At 44.7% G+C, this 17592-nt stretch overlaps 1 protein-coding gene across 3 annotated transcripts in view; it reads left to right on the top strand.

The window, feature by feature from the left end:
- The window catches only part of LOC147890090 (spatacsin carboxy-terminus protein), a 157259-nt gene that overhangs the window by 109741 nt on the left and 29926 nt on the right, over positions 1-17592 (top strand). For all 3 annotated transcript variants that reach the window (XM_087390568.1, XM_087390570.1, XM_087390569.1), the window contains 2 exons: positions 10467-10526; positions 10768-11102. In XM_087390568.1, coding sequence (XP_087246694.1) covers positions 10467-10526; positions 10768-11102 — 395 coding nt within the window. The remainder of the gene's footprint in view (positions 1-10466; positions 10527-10767; positions 11103-17592) is intronic.

The raw sequence follows: 17592 nt of genomic DNA, 5'->3' as shown, positions 1-17592 counted from the left end.
GTCATGTCAAATGTGCCCTTCTTTTGCGCATAGCCTTTGGCAACCGGCCTTGCCTTGTACCTGTCAATGGACCCATCTGGATTCCTTTTCACTTTAAAAACCCACTTGGTACCAGTGGCATGCTTACTTGGTGGAAAATCCACAACATCCCAAGTCTAATTTTTCTCAATGGACTGCAATTCATTGTGCATGGCATGCATCCAATGCACATTATCCTTTGCTTCTTCAAAAGAGTTAGGTTCTTTTTCATCAAGAATAGTACTTGCGTAAGCTGTCTCAATTGAAAGAGCCCCTTCTCCGTGCCTTACTCCACTTGGCTATCGCATACAACAACGCACTAAGTGGACATCATGGCAAACCCAGCAACAGAGAGTCCAATTTTGAGAAATATCTCCAGACAATATACATGCAGCTTTGTTCTCATTGTACAGCCAATGAAAAACATGCTGCATTTGGGTGCCAAATCCGAAAGCATGCATGGTTTGTGAGATGAAATCCCATTGAACTGTGTCAAAGGCCTTGGCAATGTCGACTTGCAACAATAGCACATCCTGCTTCGTATATTCTGCAAATTCTATCCCAACATAGGCATTTGCAATATTATCAGTGATATGCCTACGAGGAACAAACCCATACTGAGCAGGATGGAGTTCATCATTCAAGTATTCTTTGAACTTCCCTATAACTAGGACCTCCCCTAGCTATATGGATCTTTGAACGTCCTCATTAAGTGCCAAGAAAGCTCCTAGGGGTTATTCTGACATAATGTGATGTATGTGGTGAAAAGTAGCATGCTGCAATGTATTTCTTTGAAGGTGGGCCTCAACAATCTATTCATATGTAACATGTATGATTGTTTGTGCTTATGATATTTGGGGTCTGAGCGGAACAGGACTGCGACACTCTCTAATTCACATATTTTTCCATCTTGCGGATTCTGATTAGTGGTAGGGGCCATCCATTGACTTTCTTATGGCATCGTTCTCCTTTTTCAAGGATTCCTATATATCCAATTGTGTTACCACTATTTACTATCCTAGTCTCTAGTTCCGATCACGGGAGTAGCACCTTAATCTTCCACCCAGCCAAACTGCCAAAGCTTCACAGCAAGAGAGAGAGAGAGAGAGAGCTATCTCAAAATCACGTAAATGCATTTATTCTCCCTTTCTCTCTCAAGCTTTGACAGACCCCAAATCCCTAGATAGATCTAGATGCCACATGTCATCCATATAGGGCCTTTCTAATGCAACATTTCACCCCTCTCTTGGGATGCATTTAATTCCTTGCCCCTAGGCACATTCTTTGCACTAGGCCCCTGGTCTCAGATCTATCTAGTCTGGTGCTATCAGCCCTCACCTAGGACCTTGACATTAATCCCTCCCGATCATTTACATAAAGCGCAAACACATAGATTACAAAAATAGATCCTATAAGGGAAATGTCGACTGATTCTTCCGAGGTCATGCTACCTCGGCTAGAGCGTAACATTCCTTCCCTCTTCAGACATCAGCGTCCTCGATGATAAAGTCTGGGAACACTCTCCGCAACTGATATACGGATTCCCAGGTAGCTTCGGATAGAGGCTGACCATGCCATGCAACCAACACCGTGGGTATCTTCCGATTTCGTATTTGCATTGTTCCTCGGTCCAGGATTCTTGTTGGTTTGCGCCTTGCAATATCCTCTATCTCCTGAAACAAAACCACACCTTCGATTAGTGAGTCACCAGTATGTAAAAATTTCTTTAAACGTGAAACATGAAAAACCGGGTGCACCTTACACCCCTGTGGCAATTCTAATTTATAGGCTACACTGCCTATTCTCTTTAGAATTAACCACGGCCCACAGTATCGAGGTGATAACTTAGCACACTCTCCTGAAGTCAACGACTTCGAGTGCGAAGGAATTCTGAGAAAAACTTTTTCTCCTTCTTCAAATACTCTTATAGACCGATTTTCATCCGCATACACCTTGGCTCTATCCATAGCCTGGCGGATGTTAGCTCTCGCAAGTGCTAGCATCTCCCGCATCTGAACTACAAAGTTCGCGGCACTAGGCACTTTCTGAGGTACTCCAACTATAGTTGGATTGGCTGGTCTATAACCATAGTTCAGCTCAAACGGACTGAACCCAGTAGATGAATGTTTCCTATCATTGTAGGCAAACTCCAACAATGGCAACCACTTGTCCCATGTATGTTGCCTCAATGACACATATGCTCTCAGCATATCCTCTAAAGTCTGGTTGACTCTCTCCGTCTGACCATCCGTCTCAGGATGATCCCCACTACTCATTCCCAACTCAGTCCTTAGTGTCTCAAATACCGCTGTCCAAAAGTGACCGGTAAACCTGACATCTCTGTCTGACACTATGGATCTAGGCAATCCATGCAGACGAAATATGTGTCTAATAAACAAATCCGCTACTTGCGGGGCACTAATAGACTCTCTAGTCGGAATGAAGTGAGCCATCTTGGTTAGACGATCAACCACCACAAGGATAGAATTATAGCCTCCTTGTGTTGCAGGTAGCCCTACAATAAAATCCATGGAAATGCTCTCCCACTTACTTAGTGGTATTTCCAAGGGCTGTAAAAGTCCGGGTGGCTTCACCCGCTCGGCCTTACTTACCTGACACGAGAAACACCGTGTCACATATTCATGAATATGCTTTTTCATCTTTGGCCAAAAGAAATCTCGCTTCACGAGATCATATGTCTTCTCGACACCTGGATGTCCCGCACACGGGCTATCATGGCATTGTCGAATGACTCTCTGCCTGAGATCATTCTGACCAGGTACTACAACCTTGCCATTTCTAACTAGCATACCATCCCTTATGGTATATCTTGCATAAGTTTGGCCTTTTCTGGATGCCAGGTCATCCTTTTCATTTTCCCCGGGTTTTAACACATGAGCCTTAGGCCATAAGCTCTGGACGAACTCGTCCACCTTCTGAGTTTCTCTGATCTCGGTCATTAGAGCACTCTCTAATACCGTGAAACTCAGGTTGTGCATAATGCGAGACAACGCATCAGCTACCTTATTGTCTTTTCCTCTTCGGTACCGAATCGTTAAATTAAACTCCTGCATGAGCTCTGCCCACCTAGCTTGGCGGCCCCTCAAGTCAGGCTGTTTACAGAAATGTTTCAGAGTATCATGATCCACATCCACATAAAACTCTGAACCATACAGATAATGCCTCCATGTTTTCAAAGCATGGATAACTGCATACAACTCCAATTCATGAGTTGGCCAATTCCTTTGAGAGGGAGAAAGCTTCTTGCTTTCGAAGGCTACTGGCCTTCCCTCTTGAAGGAGGACTGCTCCTACCGCAATGCCACTTGCATCGGTTTCTAGGAACAACGGTTTCTGGGGATCAACTATTTTTAACACCGGTCCTGAGACCACAGCTTGTTTTATGGTGTTAAAACTTTCCTGTTGATTCTGTCCCCATATAAAAGGTACTTTATCTGAGGTCAGATCAGTCAATGGCGATACTATTTCGGAATATCCTTTGATATGCCTTCTATAAAACTGGACAAATCCCAAGAATGATCGCAACGCGGTCAGACTCTGAGGGATTGGCCAAGTCAGTATCGCAGCCACTTTCTTCGGATCCATTTCTACCCCCTGTGGAGTAATTATGAACCTTAGATACTCAAGCCTAACCATACACAGTATAGTTTTCTTTTTATTCACATAAAGACTGGCTTTCCTCAAAGTACTGAACACTATCCTTAAGTGTTCACGATGTTCAGTAAGACTTTTACTGAATATCAAAATGTCGTCAATAAAATGTACTACGAACTTTCCGATATACGGTCGTAGTAAGTCGTTCATAAGCATGACAAAGGTCGCTGGAGCATTGGTAAGTCCGAAGGGCATTACCAAAAACTCATAATGACCAAACCTGCTCCTAAAAGCGGTTTTATGCACATCCTCGGCTCTAATCCGGTTCTGATGATAGCCGCACTTAAGATCTATCTTGCTGAAAATCACGGCTCCATGTAATGCATCTAGCAAATCATCAATCCGAGCCATCGGATACCTGTGCTTGACAGTGATATTATTTAATGCTCTGTAATCTATACAGAGGCGAAACGTATCATCCTTTTTCCTCTTTAATATCACTGGTGAAGCAAAAGGTGAGAAACTTGGTTGAATCTGCCCCAACTTGAGGTATTCTTCCAGTTGCCTACGCACCTCCGCTTCCTCAGTAAAACTCATTCTATAGGGAGGTCTATTTACAGGCTCTGCCCCCGGGATCAGTTCAATCTTATGCTGAACTTTCCGCTCTGGAGGTAACCCATAAGGTAGTTCATCCCTAAAGCATTCAGAGAACTCCTCTGTTATAAGATTAGCCAGCTTGGCCATCTCATCACTTTGCGTAACATCAGTGCTAGTCGAAGAATCATTCACCGACTCTACCGATGCGGTGCAAAGGTATAAAAACTCTACTTGAGCCTTTCTGATTTCCATCACGGAAACCAACGGTCCCTGAGGTATATCTCTTTCACCTCGCAAGACATAAAGCACATCATTCATCTTGAATTGATATACGTGCTTTTTCTAATCAATGGCTGGATTCTTCCTAGAATGCCACGCCATTCCCAGGGCTATATCCGCATGAGCAAGCTTAGTCATTTCAAAATCAAGCTTCTCAGCATAGTCCTGAATCCGAAGCTCCAACTGGGTAACCCTTTGGTCCCATACTTCAGTTGAACTTCCATCTGCCATCCTGACTGTGTACGCATAGTCAGATGGACTTGTCTTTAATTTCAGCCTCTTCACGAGCTTGGAGTTAATCACATTGTGAGTTGACGCTGAGTCAAACACAATGACATCATGACTGGCCACTTGCCCTTTCATTTTAATTAACTCCGTATCATTGAAGGCTGCATACCCCGTTGCTGCGGGCTTAGATAGGATGTTATCAGGTGCACTCGTCACTAACTTAGTAACAGACACACAGAACAAACAAGGTACTAACCTCTGAGAAGATCCCGCTAGCTGAATCTGCATCTCTTCCGCTCTGGGACTTCCCTGCATCTCCACGTCGCACTCTGAGATCACCATCTCAGCCATCCGACGATCTTTATTACGTGGACAATCTCTCCACTGATGAGGTTGAAGGCAACCAAAGCATAAGCCTTCTCTCCTCGCTTTTTCCCTTTGTTCCGGGTTCAAGGGAGACTTAGACCAAGCCCGGGCTGCCATTGGAGTTACTTTTCTCTTCACTCCAATGGTGGTACTTGGTTTGGGAGTTTCAGCCGGTCTCGCCTGCTTGGCTTGACCACTCGGCTGCGAACCACTCCCTTTACTAGTCCACTTCTTCTTAAACCCAGATTTCTTCGGATACCCATACTGGGTTCCGACCTGTGCAAACCCACTTGGCTTGCTGCCCTTGGCATCCTCGTAGTTCAAGGCTATAGCTATTGCATCATCTAGCGTGTTCGCGTACTTAGCCCGAACTTCCATTTTTATTCGGTCATTCAATCCAAATATGAAATCTTTCACTTGGATTGATTGAGGCAGGGGTTCGTCAACCTTCATTACACTCTCTCGAAACTTATCAGTGTATTCTGCCACTGATAAATTTCTCTGACGCAGGTTCCTATATTGATCCCAAGCTCGGGATGCCTCGTCAGGAGGTAAGAAGTGTTTCCTGAACTCTCTTTTAAACCCCTCCCAGGTAGTGGATGCTATACCGTCTTTTTGTTGTTTAATCCACCACCGATCCGCCGCCTCACTAAACATATGGGTGGCCTCGCGGATCTTTTTGATGTCATTTCTGATCTCACAAATGGCGAACGCCTCGTCCCATTTGTGTAGCCAGGTCTCAATGACATCGGAGCTACGGTCGTTCATCCGACCAGAATACTTTTCCGGTCTGTAATTAGCAATATTTGGCACTTTAGCCTTCCTAGGCTCGACCGTATGGACACTAGACTCCGGTTCCATCGGAGCCTTTCCCTTCTCCTCTCGAGAAGGTCTGGCAGACATACTCTGGAGTGCTCTCCTAAGTTCGGACTGCCCTGCATTGGCTTGTAACTGCTGTGCTAACAACTGTTGCAAGGCATCTTCCAGCAATGCAATCCTGCCAGATAACGTATGAGCTACTGGGCGCGATCCCTGCTGGGTCGGCCGGACTCCTGATTCACCAGGGTCCCTCCTGGAAGCTCCTTCTTCTGCTTCCATTTGTTCAGTAGGTGTTTTGTTTTGGGGTTTTTTTTTTAAAAAAAAAACACCCTTAGAACACTGTAATCACAAACTGACACTCTGAACACAATTCCCTATACTAGGGAATTCCTGCAACCTGACATGCACACTAATTACGTATTTGACACAGGCATATATATTCAATCCCGCCTTTCCCTATACTAGGGAAATTTCTGCAAATAACTCAAGTATACCGGCATAGTCTCAAGCACAATCTGTCCTTGTTACAGCATCATATTCTATGCATACTTGTCACTTTTCACGCAAACGGAGTATCAGCAAACCAAACCAGGAAAAAAACATAGGATCGACAGAAATGACAAAAAGCCTTCCTGGTCTATGAATTCTGATCCAAAACCAAAAGGGAAAATAGATAGAAGGCCCCCTGGAATTCGAATCCTGCTGCTTGCAGCCTGCACGTACGGTCTGCTATCAACCTACGGGCTTAGTCTACCCTTTGTAGTCTGTAATTCACCGATCGGCGCCGTGCCTTCAGCGATGCCCACACCAATGTTACCCGAAGCCAATCGTCAGCCACCACGTCTCCGTTAAATCCACGAAGGGCGTCGTGACATGGGTCTGCGCTCCACGCCTGGCGATCCTTCGAGTGCCTAGGCACCCTTTCGGACGCGTGCGTAAAAATGGCAAATCTGCTCCAATTACGTAGCTTTAACAAAGCTCGTCGCCCATCTGCTTATCCTGCGTCGCTCTCCACCATTTTCTTCGTTCGCTTCCTTTCAAAGAAGCTCCGTCAGGTCCGGTGATACCAGCTCACGCGATCCTCAGACGGATCCTTGCCCTTGAAGTAATCCAGCACCCCGCCAATTCGTAGGTCCCCACGTTCCTGCGCTACATCTCACAAATTAACTTCGTCGAATCGCTCCAACAGCCCGTTCGTGGGTCCACGTGAGCGCCGCACTGTCGCAGACCTCGTCGTCACCAACTACCGTCCGTCGATTCTTCCTCTCCTTCCAACCTTCCGCTCTGATACCAAATTGTTACCACTATTTACTATCCTAGTCTCTAGTTCCGATCACGGGAGTAGCACCTTAATCTTCCACCCAGCCAAACTGCCAAAGCTTCACAGCAAGAGAGAGAGAGAGAGAGAGCTATCTCAAAATCACGTAAATGCATTTATTCTCCCTTTCTCTCTCAAGCTTTGACAGACCCCAAATCCCTAGATAGATCTAGATGCCACATGTCATCCATATAGGGCCTTTCTAATGCAACATTTCACCCCTCTCTTGGGATGCATTTAATTCCTTGCCCCTAGGCACATTCTTTGCACTAGGCCCCTGGTCTCAGATCTATCTAGTCTGGTGCTATCAGCCCTCACCTAGGACCTTGACATTAATCCCTCCCGATCATTTACATAAAGCGCAAACACATAGATTACAAAAATAGATCCTATAAGGGAAATGTCGACTGATTCTTCCGAGGTCATGCTACCTCGGCTAGAGCGTAACAAATTGAGTGTTCATTCTATCCATGCATATTTTCTCCTTCATTTCTGGTAATGAAGTCTCTAGTATTGCTTATTGAGGTGTCCATTGGTGGTAGGAGTTTGAAAGCCTTTTCCATGGCGACCTTCATGCCTTCGTCTTGGCACTCTGAAGCATCCTTTAGGTAGGAAAGGACTCCTGCCAAATAGACCAAACGAATGCGAAAGAAACATTATACATTGTTGTTTTCCTTGTGGAAGATCAGCATTGATGAAATCGATAGCTCCGTTGACATGCATCATCTTTCATCGATGGAAATTTTAAACCTCTTTTTTGCCTTATTTTGGATTTGATTTTTGATGGGTTATCTTCTTGTCTCGATGGGGGTAGGCTGTCGGAAAAGTCCCTTCATTAGGTGTCTATTTCAACCCTCCAAAGAGGGTTTTTTTTTTCCTCTGCCAAAGGATTGGAATTGTTTCTTGTAAATGTACAGAGGGAATGTTAGGGGGGAGTGTCTATTAAAGGAGAGGCTAGGGATTGAGGGGAGGTCAACATAGAGTTGAGGGGTGGTGGTCGGGGGAGGGAAAAGAAAGGGGGGAGGGGGGTGAAGTGGAGGTTGGGGGGGTTATCTTGCAAGACGGCTTTTTTTAGGCAGTTCTGCAGTCTCTTGTGGAGATGCCTTGTAGTACACAAGGCCTTGGTTAAGGACCTTTTGAGAAGGCTTGTGGGCCTTGACGACAACAGATGGGATTGGTTGACGGTGATGGGCAATAGTGGTGACTAAAGTTAGCTGTTGGAAGAAACATCACGTAAGTGGACCAAGGGGGTGGGAAGGGAAGCCCCCCTGGAGGGGGTTTTGTGTGTGTGGGGGTGTGATAGGCACACCTGCGCCCGTGCGTGCACACACACATACATAGACTCGAGGACATAATTTGAACAATATTGTAGTTAGCCTTCTCTCTAATAAGTGCTTACCTTCATCATGACAATGTCTAGCTCTCATCTTTCATGCTAGGTATGAATACCTAGCATAGTTGCTAGGGAACGCCGTTTCATAGCTATGGAACGTTGGAAACGACGTTTTCTTTACTGAGCTTGAAGAGAACGTCTGTGGAACGTCTAGTCTATGGAACGGCTATGGAACGTTCTACATGCCTTGTGGAATGTCTAGGGAACATTCCCTAAGCGTTTCCCTGCATGCAGATCATCCATATGATGGAGATGATGAAGCTATGGAACATTGGAACGACGTTTTCTTTACTGAGCTTGAAGAGAATGTCTGTGGAACATCTAGTCTATGGAACGGCTATGGAACGTTCTACATACCTTGTGGAATGTCTAGGGAACATTCCCCAAGCCTTTCCTTGCATGCAGATCATCCAGATGATGGAGATGATGAAGAGGAGGAAGAGGGCAGCAACCACAATGCTGCAGATTTAGATTGATCATTGATGTTGACAATGTTGAGTGGATCATGCATGTAGCAGCTAGTTTTTTAAGTTCTAGGAGCCTCAGTAGTAGGAGGTCTCACAGTTCACTCTCCTTTTCTTGTATCCAGATTCATGATTCAAATGATCTCATATGCTTGTGCCCTGTCTTTGATGGACTTTGCTTTTGTATGCCATTGGCAAGCTATAATGATTAATCTAGATTCTATTATAATTGATTATGCATGAATCATGATTCATCTATAAGATTCAGTATTGACTTTATGTCGTGAGTCTTGAGTCCTTACTCCAAAAGCAATTGCAATGTTTTTGAGTCTTGGATTCTAAGTTTAAGCTTTCTAATGTATAGAATAGTATGTTTGTTTATGGGTATGGTGACATGGTGTTCCCTTCCCGTTCACGTTCCCTAAGATTTGGGTGTTCCTGTTCCCCAGGGGTTCGACATTCCGTTGCCGTTCACATTCCCTAGTAACTATGATACCTAGAGCTCTCTATACATGTGAGAGAGCTGATGTTATGCCGTGGTCTACACCAACCGTTGGGTGTCGATGGCATCAACATTTGGCCAGTCCCTGCTATGATGAAATGATTTTTTTAAAACGTTGCTGACAAATATGGTAGATTAAATTGTGTGTGTGTTTTTGGAGGACCCTCATGGTTTTGTTTAGCCAAACATGACTTCTTTAAGCCTCTTTCCCTATTTCTACAGAGAATCTATACATATATTTCCTCTAGAAAAGCCATCTTTTCTGCAACCAGTCGTCCCCAAACTCCTCTATTGATCACTTTTCAGGCGACCAGCATATGTCACAAGGGTAGGATATCTTAGCCAAAATTCATAGGAATATTCCTTGTATTTTTCTTTTTAAATAGCCAAAATTTCTACAACTATCCCCCCGCCCCCGCCCCCGCCCCCCGTCGCGTGCCCCAAAAAAAAAAAACTAGAAGTTCCAACCACCCACTGTGCTTTTCTCTCAGAGAATTGATATGAGGATGTTGTTGGGAATTGTATAGGTATTTGTCTTATGTTTATCTTAACAAAACTCTAATTTGTAAGATTGGATATATTGTAGTCTTATGAAGGTTTATTTTCTGTCACTTATGCAAGTTCTATAATAAAATTTCTCCAATAAGTGGCTATCTGATGTAGGTCGCAGATTTATCTTTTGAGGGTGCATATGCCCTAGAAGCTACCTATTGTTTGTCTTACCAAAAATCCAATCTGCTTACATTCGCTGATTTGCTGTGTCTTTTATAATGATTATTTTGGTTGCTTTGTTCCATGTTCACTTTCTCAAAATTTTAAGCATTGCGGAAAGAGATAACATATTCATGTAATGTTCTATTGATTGCAGGTTGGATTTCTTGCGGAAGCTCAATCAGAAGGGTGCCCTTTAGATGTATTGATATCAGTGGTATTAATTTCTGTGAAGACATTCAAAGCTTTCTTGTTCGAAACTTACCATTAATACTTTCTTTATGTTTTTTTGTCGTACAAATGAAGTTGGAACATTCTGGATCTACCTTAAGCAGTTTTGTCCAGATTTGGCCTGTCATTAGCCGGCGTATTTTAATATAAATGGTTGATTTAGCCATTCATCAAACAAAGTGGTCTCTTTTGTAACATTCATTTTCTCTGGTGCTCTTGCTTTGCAGGCCTCTAAGGATTTCACGGATGCAAGACTACAAAGCCATATTTTAACAGTTTTGAAGAGTTTACAAACAGCTTGGCAGAAGCCAACCAACTCTACTGCTCCTGCCTCTGCTATGCCATCTTCACAGGCAGACAACTCTCTAGGGCCAATGACAGTCGCTCCATCTGAGCTGTTTGGGATCCTTGCTGAATGCGAACATAAAAAACATCCTGGGACTGCACTTTTGACAAAAGCGAAAGACTTGCGTTGGCCTCTTTTGGCTGTGGTAGCTTCCTGTTTCATGGATGTCACACCCTTTTCTTGCTTGACAGTGTGGCTGGAAATTACAGCAGCCAGGTATAGTCTACAGGCTCCAGTATCTGGTTATATCCATTCCCAATATTGTAAAGTATGTTGCATTGACGTGTCATTGTCTAGATCGAATCTCGTGAGTCAGTTGTGACATGTGGGTATGAGTACTCCTTGTCCATGCTTATGGAATCTAGGAAAGAAAGGTAAAGCCAACCTTGAAAACTTATCTTCTTCTATCTCCATGACTTAGTGCAAGTTATTTGAGCTGCATCCAACTGCAATGGTCTGATATGGAATCAAGAACTTGTCTCCTGACATGTAGTCGCTTTGTCCAGCTTCACTCTGACCCTCGAAGAGGTTGGGTGCCCAAAAGCAGCCCACACATAGTTGCTAGTATGACAAGTGAATCAAAAGAGAGCGATCTTGTTGCTAAATGTGGAAGTGTGCATGGAAGCATTGGTAGCGTTGGGAGCTTGCTTTTTAGGCCCGCTCTTCATGATGAGACTCGTTATATAGGCCGGACTAAATAGAGTAGAGTGTAGGCCTAGGACTCCATATGGACAGACTGCCGCCGTTCTAGTATAGCCTTGAGGTCCCATCCATTTTGGTCACCTATCACGAGATAGCTCCACATATACAGGGCTCGGCTAGCACCCCATGAGCTTTTCTTAAAACTCAGCTTCTACATAGACCAAGGCATGTAGATCTTTGAGGAGGGTTTTATCGATTGTTGGTAGCCAATCCATTGCTACCACTTATCACAGGCAGCGCCAAGTACATGGGGGGGGGGGATCCCACTCTCTTGCCTTCTAGCCATGCATGTCATCTCAATGTCCAAAAAGAGCCGGCAGGACATTGAGAGGAGTTTCTGCCCCCTATTACATTCAAAGTTCATTTATTTGCACCTTTGCTTATGGGTTTTTATCCCTCGAAATCCACGTGTCATTTGGCGCCCAAGGGCCTCTTTTACCTAGTTAATTCCACAATATTCGAAGGTACCACGAGGGGTTTAGAACCATGCCAAGGCCCCATAGGTCCATATTTCCAACACCTCCCCATGAGCCTAACACCATGAGAGCACTAACCAGCCAAAAGACATTGAACACCCACTAAGGGCCAGATCAACCAAGAGAAACCTGACCACCCACCCATATAGGGCTGGGCCAGTAAACATTGTCGACCACCCACATACAGGGGCTGGGTCGTTCGATCACCGTTATTGGATAGTTTATCATGAAACACATTCAATTACATGGAGTGATGCAAGCCATCAATTCCTGCGGCAGTCACCATCTTCAAGATTATGCTAGCAGTTGACTCCTTTCAAGATTGCATTGTCCACCACCTTCAAGATTACGCTATTTGTCCGTGCACACGGGTTGTCACATCCCACGGTTGTGCGCAATCATAGTCAGAGCCGCTGGGATTGTCGGTCATGCCGTCACAAACAATCAGCGTCAGCCGACTGCCAAGCAATCATGGTCAAAGTACCTAGATGTAGACGTGTCAATAACCACGATATGGAGGTTGGATGTTTGCTTTGATACCAAAGTTGGCAGCCAATCCATTCCTACTACTTGTCATAGATAGCGGCGAGTATTGGGGACAGGGTCCCACTCCCCTGCTTCCTAGCCACGCAGGTCCTCTCCATTTCCAAAGAGAGCCGGCAGGACCTTGAGAGGAGTTTTTGCCTTGTATTATATTCAAAGCTCATTTATTTGCACCTTTGCTTATGGGATTTGATCCATCGAAATCCACGTGTCATTTGCGCACCAAGGGTCTCTTTCACCCCCTTAATTCCACCAGATTCCAAGGTACCATGAGGGGATTCGAACCATGCCAAGGCCCCATAGGCCCATATTTCCAACATCGATCCCTGTGGCTGTTACTCAGATCCATCTCCCACATGCCTTTAGGATGTTGGTGCAGTTCCAAGCGTCTTCTCATCAACTTGACTACGTATTGTAACTGGACGAGCTGAGGGCATCCCACCGGAGAGACGGCGGATCTGCACTCTACTCAACATGTAGGAGGTTGAGTCAACGGACTATTTTACATTCAGATCTAATGTGTACTGTAATATACATGGACGGCACTACTGTTTATTCGGAAGGGGATTTGCACTACTTGGGTTTCATTGCCCATCCCCTTGAGGCCCAACAACATAGATACCGACTCCTTCTATTGTAGAGGTGAGACTGTTGCCACTGTAGCCCTGGTATGTCCTTCTAGGCTGATTAGGACATTTACTCCACTTGGGATATCTGGCAGTTAGTCCTAGTTAGCCCACTTAGGACACTTTGTCCTAATTTGATTGGGCCATATATATTTTGTCCATGCACTACAGATTTTGAAAATTTGAAGGCTCAAACTCTGTTCCAACGGTGTTCCAACTTGAGTGACATCACCAGCAAGCTCTTTTCAGATCCCATTTCTGTTTGAAGCTTGCATTTGTAGATTAGTCAGCAGAGTTGAGTTTGGAAGTGTCAAAACTTTCAGAAATTGGGGCTTTTGGGGTGCATAGGTAGACATTGCAGTCTGGATTGGTGAATTGAAGTGCGATTTGGATATTTGCTGCATTTGCCTCCACAAATTTGGTGCTTTTTCGAAGTTTGCAGTCAAAATTGCAGTGAGTGCTCAATAAGGCCTTGTGCTCCATTTTTGCACCCTTTGGTTTTCCAGAACTTGGGGCTCTTGCTCCCATTGTCTTGCAGTGGCCTTTGTGCTATCGGGATTCTTCTTTTTAAGTACATTTGAGTAGCCTTGAGCAGATTTTGCGCTTTGATTTAGTGGCTGAAATCCTAGACAGTTTTCTTGGACAGAGTTTTGCAGGACATATTGGCAGTCCCCCTTTTGTAGGAGGCATTTGCAGTCAGCCCTTGAGGGCAATGGCTTAGTGGTGTAGGACACATGTGTAGACACTTTGCGTTCATTTTGGCCTCACATTTGCAGATTTGTAGCAGAATTTTTGGGCAAGAAGCTCATTTGTAGTGATAGTCTTGAGGCTTTGACATTGTAGAGCATATTTTTTTTGGGGAACTTTGCAGTGGCCAACAATGATTTGCTTGGAGGACAAGCTTGATGTAAACTACTCGGTGCTTTCTATCAATTCAAACAACGGATTTTGCAGAGGCATTTGAATGAGATGATTGCGAGTTGCCAAACACATATACTTGAACTTAAGAGTTTGCAATTAAGCTGGAATTAAGACTTATACAGCTTAAACACAAAGTGACATCATTGGAGAATGCAATATGATTGAGGGGCCAAGACGGGCCCCCCCCCTTATCCAGGCTCACTTTATTCTTGAAAATGGAGATACAAGACCAAGGTGCAATGCACCTTCCAAACTGATGAACTCAGTGGAAACCTAGGACCTAGATACAAGACTCAAGAGCATATGTACAAGGTAGACAACAAAAAGGAGGACTCCAAGCTCAGGTTTCAGCTCTTGGCTTGCCCAATCCACAAGGAAGAAGCCTGCAACAATCACTACTTACATCCAACATTAGAGACAAGCACTAGTTTCTAGAAAAATAGTAGAAACAACATGAAATAGTGCTGTAAATGAGATAAACTTGACAATACAGGCTCCCTTCGTGACTTGACCCTTTTGTAGATGAAGTCCTTGATGCCTCTGAAGCTACCTTGGGTGAGGAGAGTGTGGAAATGGGGCTGGAATGAGAACAGCTTAGAAAAACAGCCTGTAGGCTAGAGAGAGAAAGATTTTATGGAGTGATAGTTGTAGAGAGAGAGTGCCAATGCTGATCCCAAGGGAGGAGATGTAAGAGAGGAGCTGCTGTTGTTCTAGAGGTGCACAGAAAGGCAGATTTCTGCAAGGGAAATGGGCTGGAACAGTAGAGAGAGAAATTCTGCAGTAGAGAGAGAAAGACTGCAGCAGGAGAGAAAAGGGGCTCTGGCTGCTCCAGGCTAGGTGAAGGAGAGAGGATGCTGCTGCTGTTCCAGAAGAGCTGAGAGGGGGCAGATTTCTGGAGAGGAGGGGCTGGAACTGTAGAGAGAGAATGTGCTGTTGTAGAGAGAGAAAGTGCTGCTGAGGTGAGAGAATGGCTTGGGGAGAAGCTGGCTGCACCCAAGGAGCTGGAGGTTCTGCTGCATCATCCAAAAGGAGGGAGAAGAAAAGTGACGAAATTTTCATGTGTGGAATGAAGGGGAGAGGCCTTCTTTTATAGGCTCAGCCCCCCCCTAGGCCTAGAGTGGAAGGTGGACACTTGTCCCAGATTTTTGGTGGGCTGCAGTCCCAAAGAGGACAGCCCACAACCTGTCCCAAATCTACCAGATTTGGGGCCAAACACTTGGCCTGCATGCCCTGCCACTTGCCATGCATGCTGCCACATGTGTGGGACAGGTGGACTGACCTGCCAGCTCCGATTCCATGTGGCAGTCTGCCACGTCACTCCCAAAAACCCTAAAATTTCAAAGTTGTCAGAATTTAATTTTGATCGCACCCACGGGTTCCTAACAGCTTAGACTATCTATTGACGTACTCTAAGGTCATAATTGAGCCATACTGAGCTCATTTGTTTGTCGTCTTATCTTGTATCTCCATTACTCTTGGCATGCTGCCAGGCCCACACCCAAAGCTCAGGGAACATTCTCTTGAATGGTTCCTAGGTTGGTATGCAATCTGTGGATTTGATTGGTCCCATGTTTGGGTACTCAGGTGGGGTGTGGTTTCTAGATGTCCCTCTCAAAGAGAGGCCATCACTCTTGTGGGTCACTAATGCCCATAACCCCAAGCAAGGGGGTCCACCCTCAAATGCTAGACCTAGTCCCCATTGTCCGTAACTGAACAGAAGGAAAACATTTCATTTCTTAATAAGCATACTATTGAAAAACAAAAAGAAATAGTACCAAGCAAGTGGATACATGTTGAAGCAGAATGACATTCCCTCCGTCTTTCACTCCGTCTTTCATTCGGTTGTCCGCAACTGAAATGCTTGCTCATAAGCATCCAGGATTTCAGGACACTCCTGAAATGTAGCTCTGTCCACCCATTGGGCATCGGTGGATGGGAGCCCTCTGAACTTGAAAAGGTACATTTTGCGAGTCGTGCCTCGACGTCCCGTAGTGAAGTTATGCAAAATAATTTGCTCTGGGATCAACAAGATCTCAGTGTCCTCTACTTCAGGTGCATCGTCCAGTGTGAGCTCTTGAGGTGGTTCCCTAATGAAGGGTTTCACCAAGCTTATGTGGAAGACATTGTGGATCTTCCAATGCTCTGGAAGTCTCAATCGGACTGAGACATCATTTATTACCTGCAACACCTGAAAAGGACCATAATATCGAAAGGATAGCTTGAAGTAGATGCGCTTTTTGCCCACTTTGGTTTTTAACCGGGAGAATGGCTGCTCGAACCGTGGCATAAGCAGAGTCATAATCCTCCACGAATTGATCAGCGGCAAAGATTTTCTCTTTTGTTTGCATGAGTGGAGTTGGTAAAGATCTACCATATACAATTTCGAAAGGAGCTTTTCCAGTGGAGGAATGAATTGTGTTGTTATAAGCAAACTCCACAAGAGGAAGGAATTTCTCCCAAAAGGTTTGCTGGTCATGCACATAAAATTTCAGCAAATCCAAGAGTGTACTATTCGTAACTTCAGTTTGGCCATCCGTTTGAGGATGAAAAGCTGAGGAGAAACTTAGAAGAGTTCCAAGGTTCTCAAACAAAGCCTGCCAGAAGTTACTAGTGAACTTTGAGTCTCTATCTGATACTATAGACTTGGGCATGCCGTGGTGTCTAAAGATGTGTCTAATAAATAAATGGGCAGCTTCAGGTGCCTTGAGATTCTTTCTGCAAGGAATGAAGTGGGCTTGCTTGCTGAATCGATCTACTATCACCCAAATCATGTCATGATTTTGATTGGTCGTGGGAATTCCTGTAATGAAGTCCATGGTGATGTGTTCCCATGGTCTCTCAGGAATGGGTAGGGGCTGAAGTAAACCCTTGGGTTTTCCTCTCTCATACTTAGCTTTTTGACATGCGAGACAAGCTGAAATGTAGGCAGCAGTGTCCTTTTTTATATTAGGCCAGTAGAAAAATTTATCCATGGCTGAAAAAGTGGCCACAATACCCCTATGACCAGCATAGGGTGGGTTATGGCTTTCCTCCATCACTTTAGATCTAAGCTGCTTTGTGATACATAGTTTGTTCTCCATGAATAAATAGCCATCCCTGATGTGGTAGGCATGATGGGTGCCTCCATCTTTCAAATGTGCCCATGGCTGAGCAAAATCAGCATCTCCCTCATAGAATTCTTTGAGGGCTGTTAGCTCATCATGATAGGGAACTGAAATATGGTGAAGCCGTGGTCTACGAGAAAGGGCATCAGCCACTACATTCTCTTTTCCAGGAGTATATTGTATCTGAAAATGCTACTAGGAATGGTTTCCTTAAGTCAGGAATGATAAGTACAGGAGCTGTAGTCAGGGCATGCTTTAGAGCATTAAAAGAGTCCTTTTCTTTTTGGGTCCATCTGAACTTCAGATTTTTCTTAGTGAGATCATGTAGAGGGGC

The sequence above is a fragment of the Dipteris shenzhenensis genome, chromosome 19 (genome assembly GCF_047967505.1).
Source record: "Dipteris shenzhenensis isolate YYH24624 ecotype China chromosome 19, Dip_SZ_1.0, whole genome shotgun sequence".
In the NCBI taxonomy this organism is placed as follows: Eukaryota; Viridiplantae; Streptophyta; class Polypodiopsida; order Gleicheniales; family Dipteridaceae; genus Dipteris; species Dipteris shenzhenensis.
The sequence above is the reverse complement of the archived record's forward strand: the minus strand, read 5'-3'. Positions and strand labels throughout refer to the sequence as shown.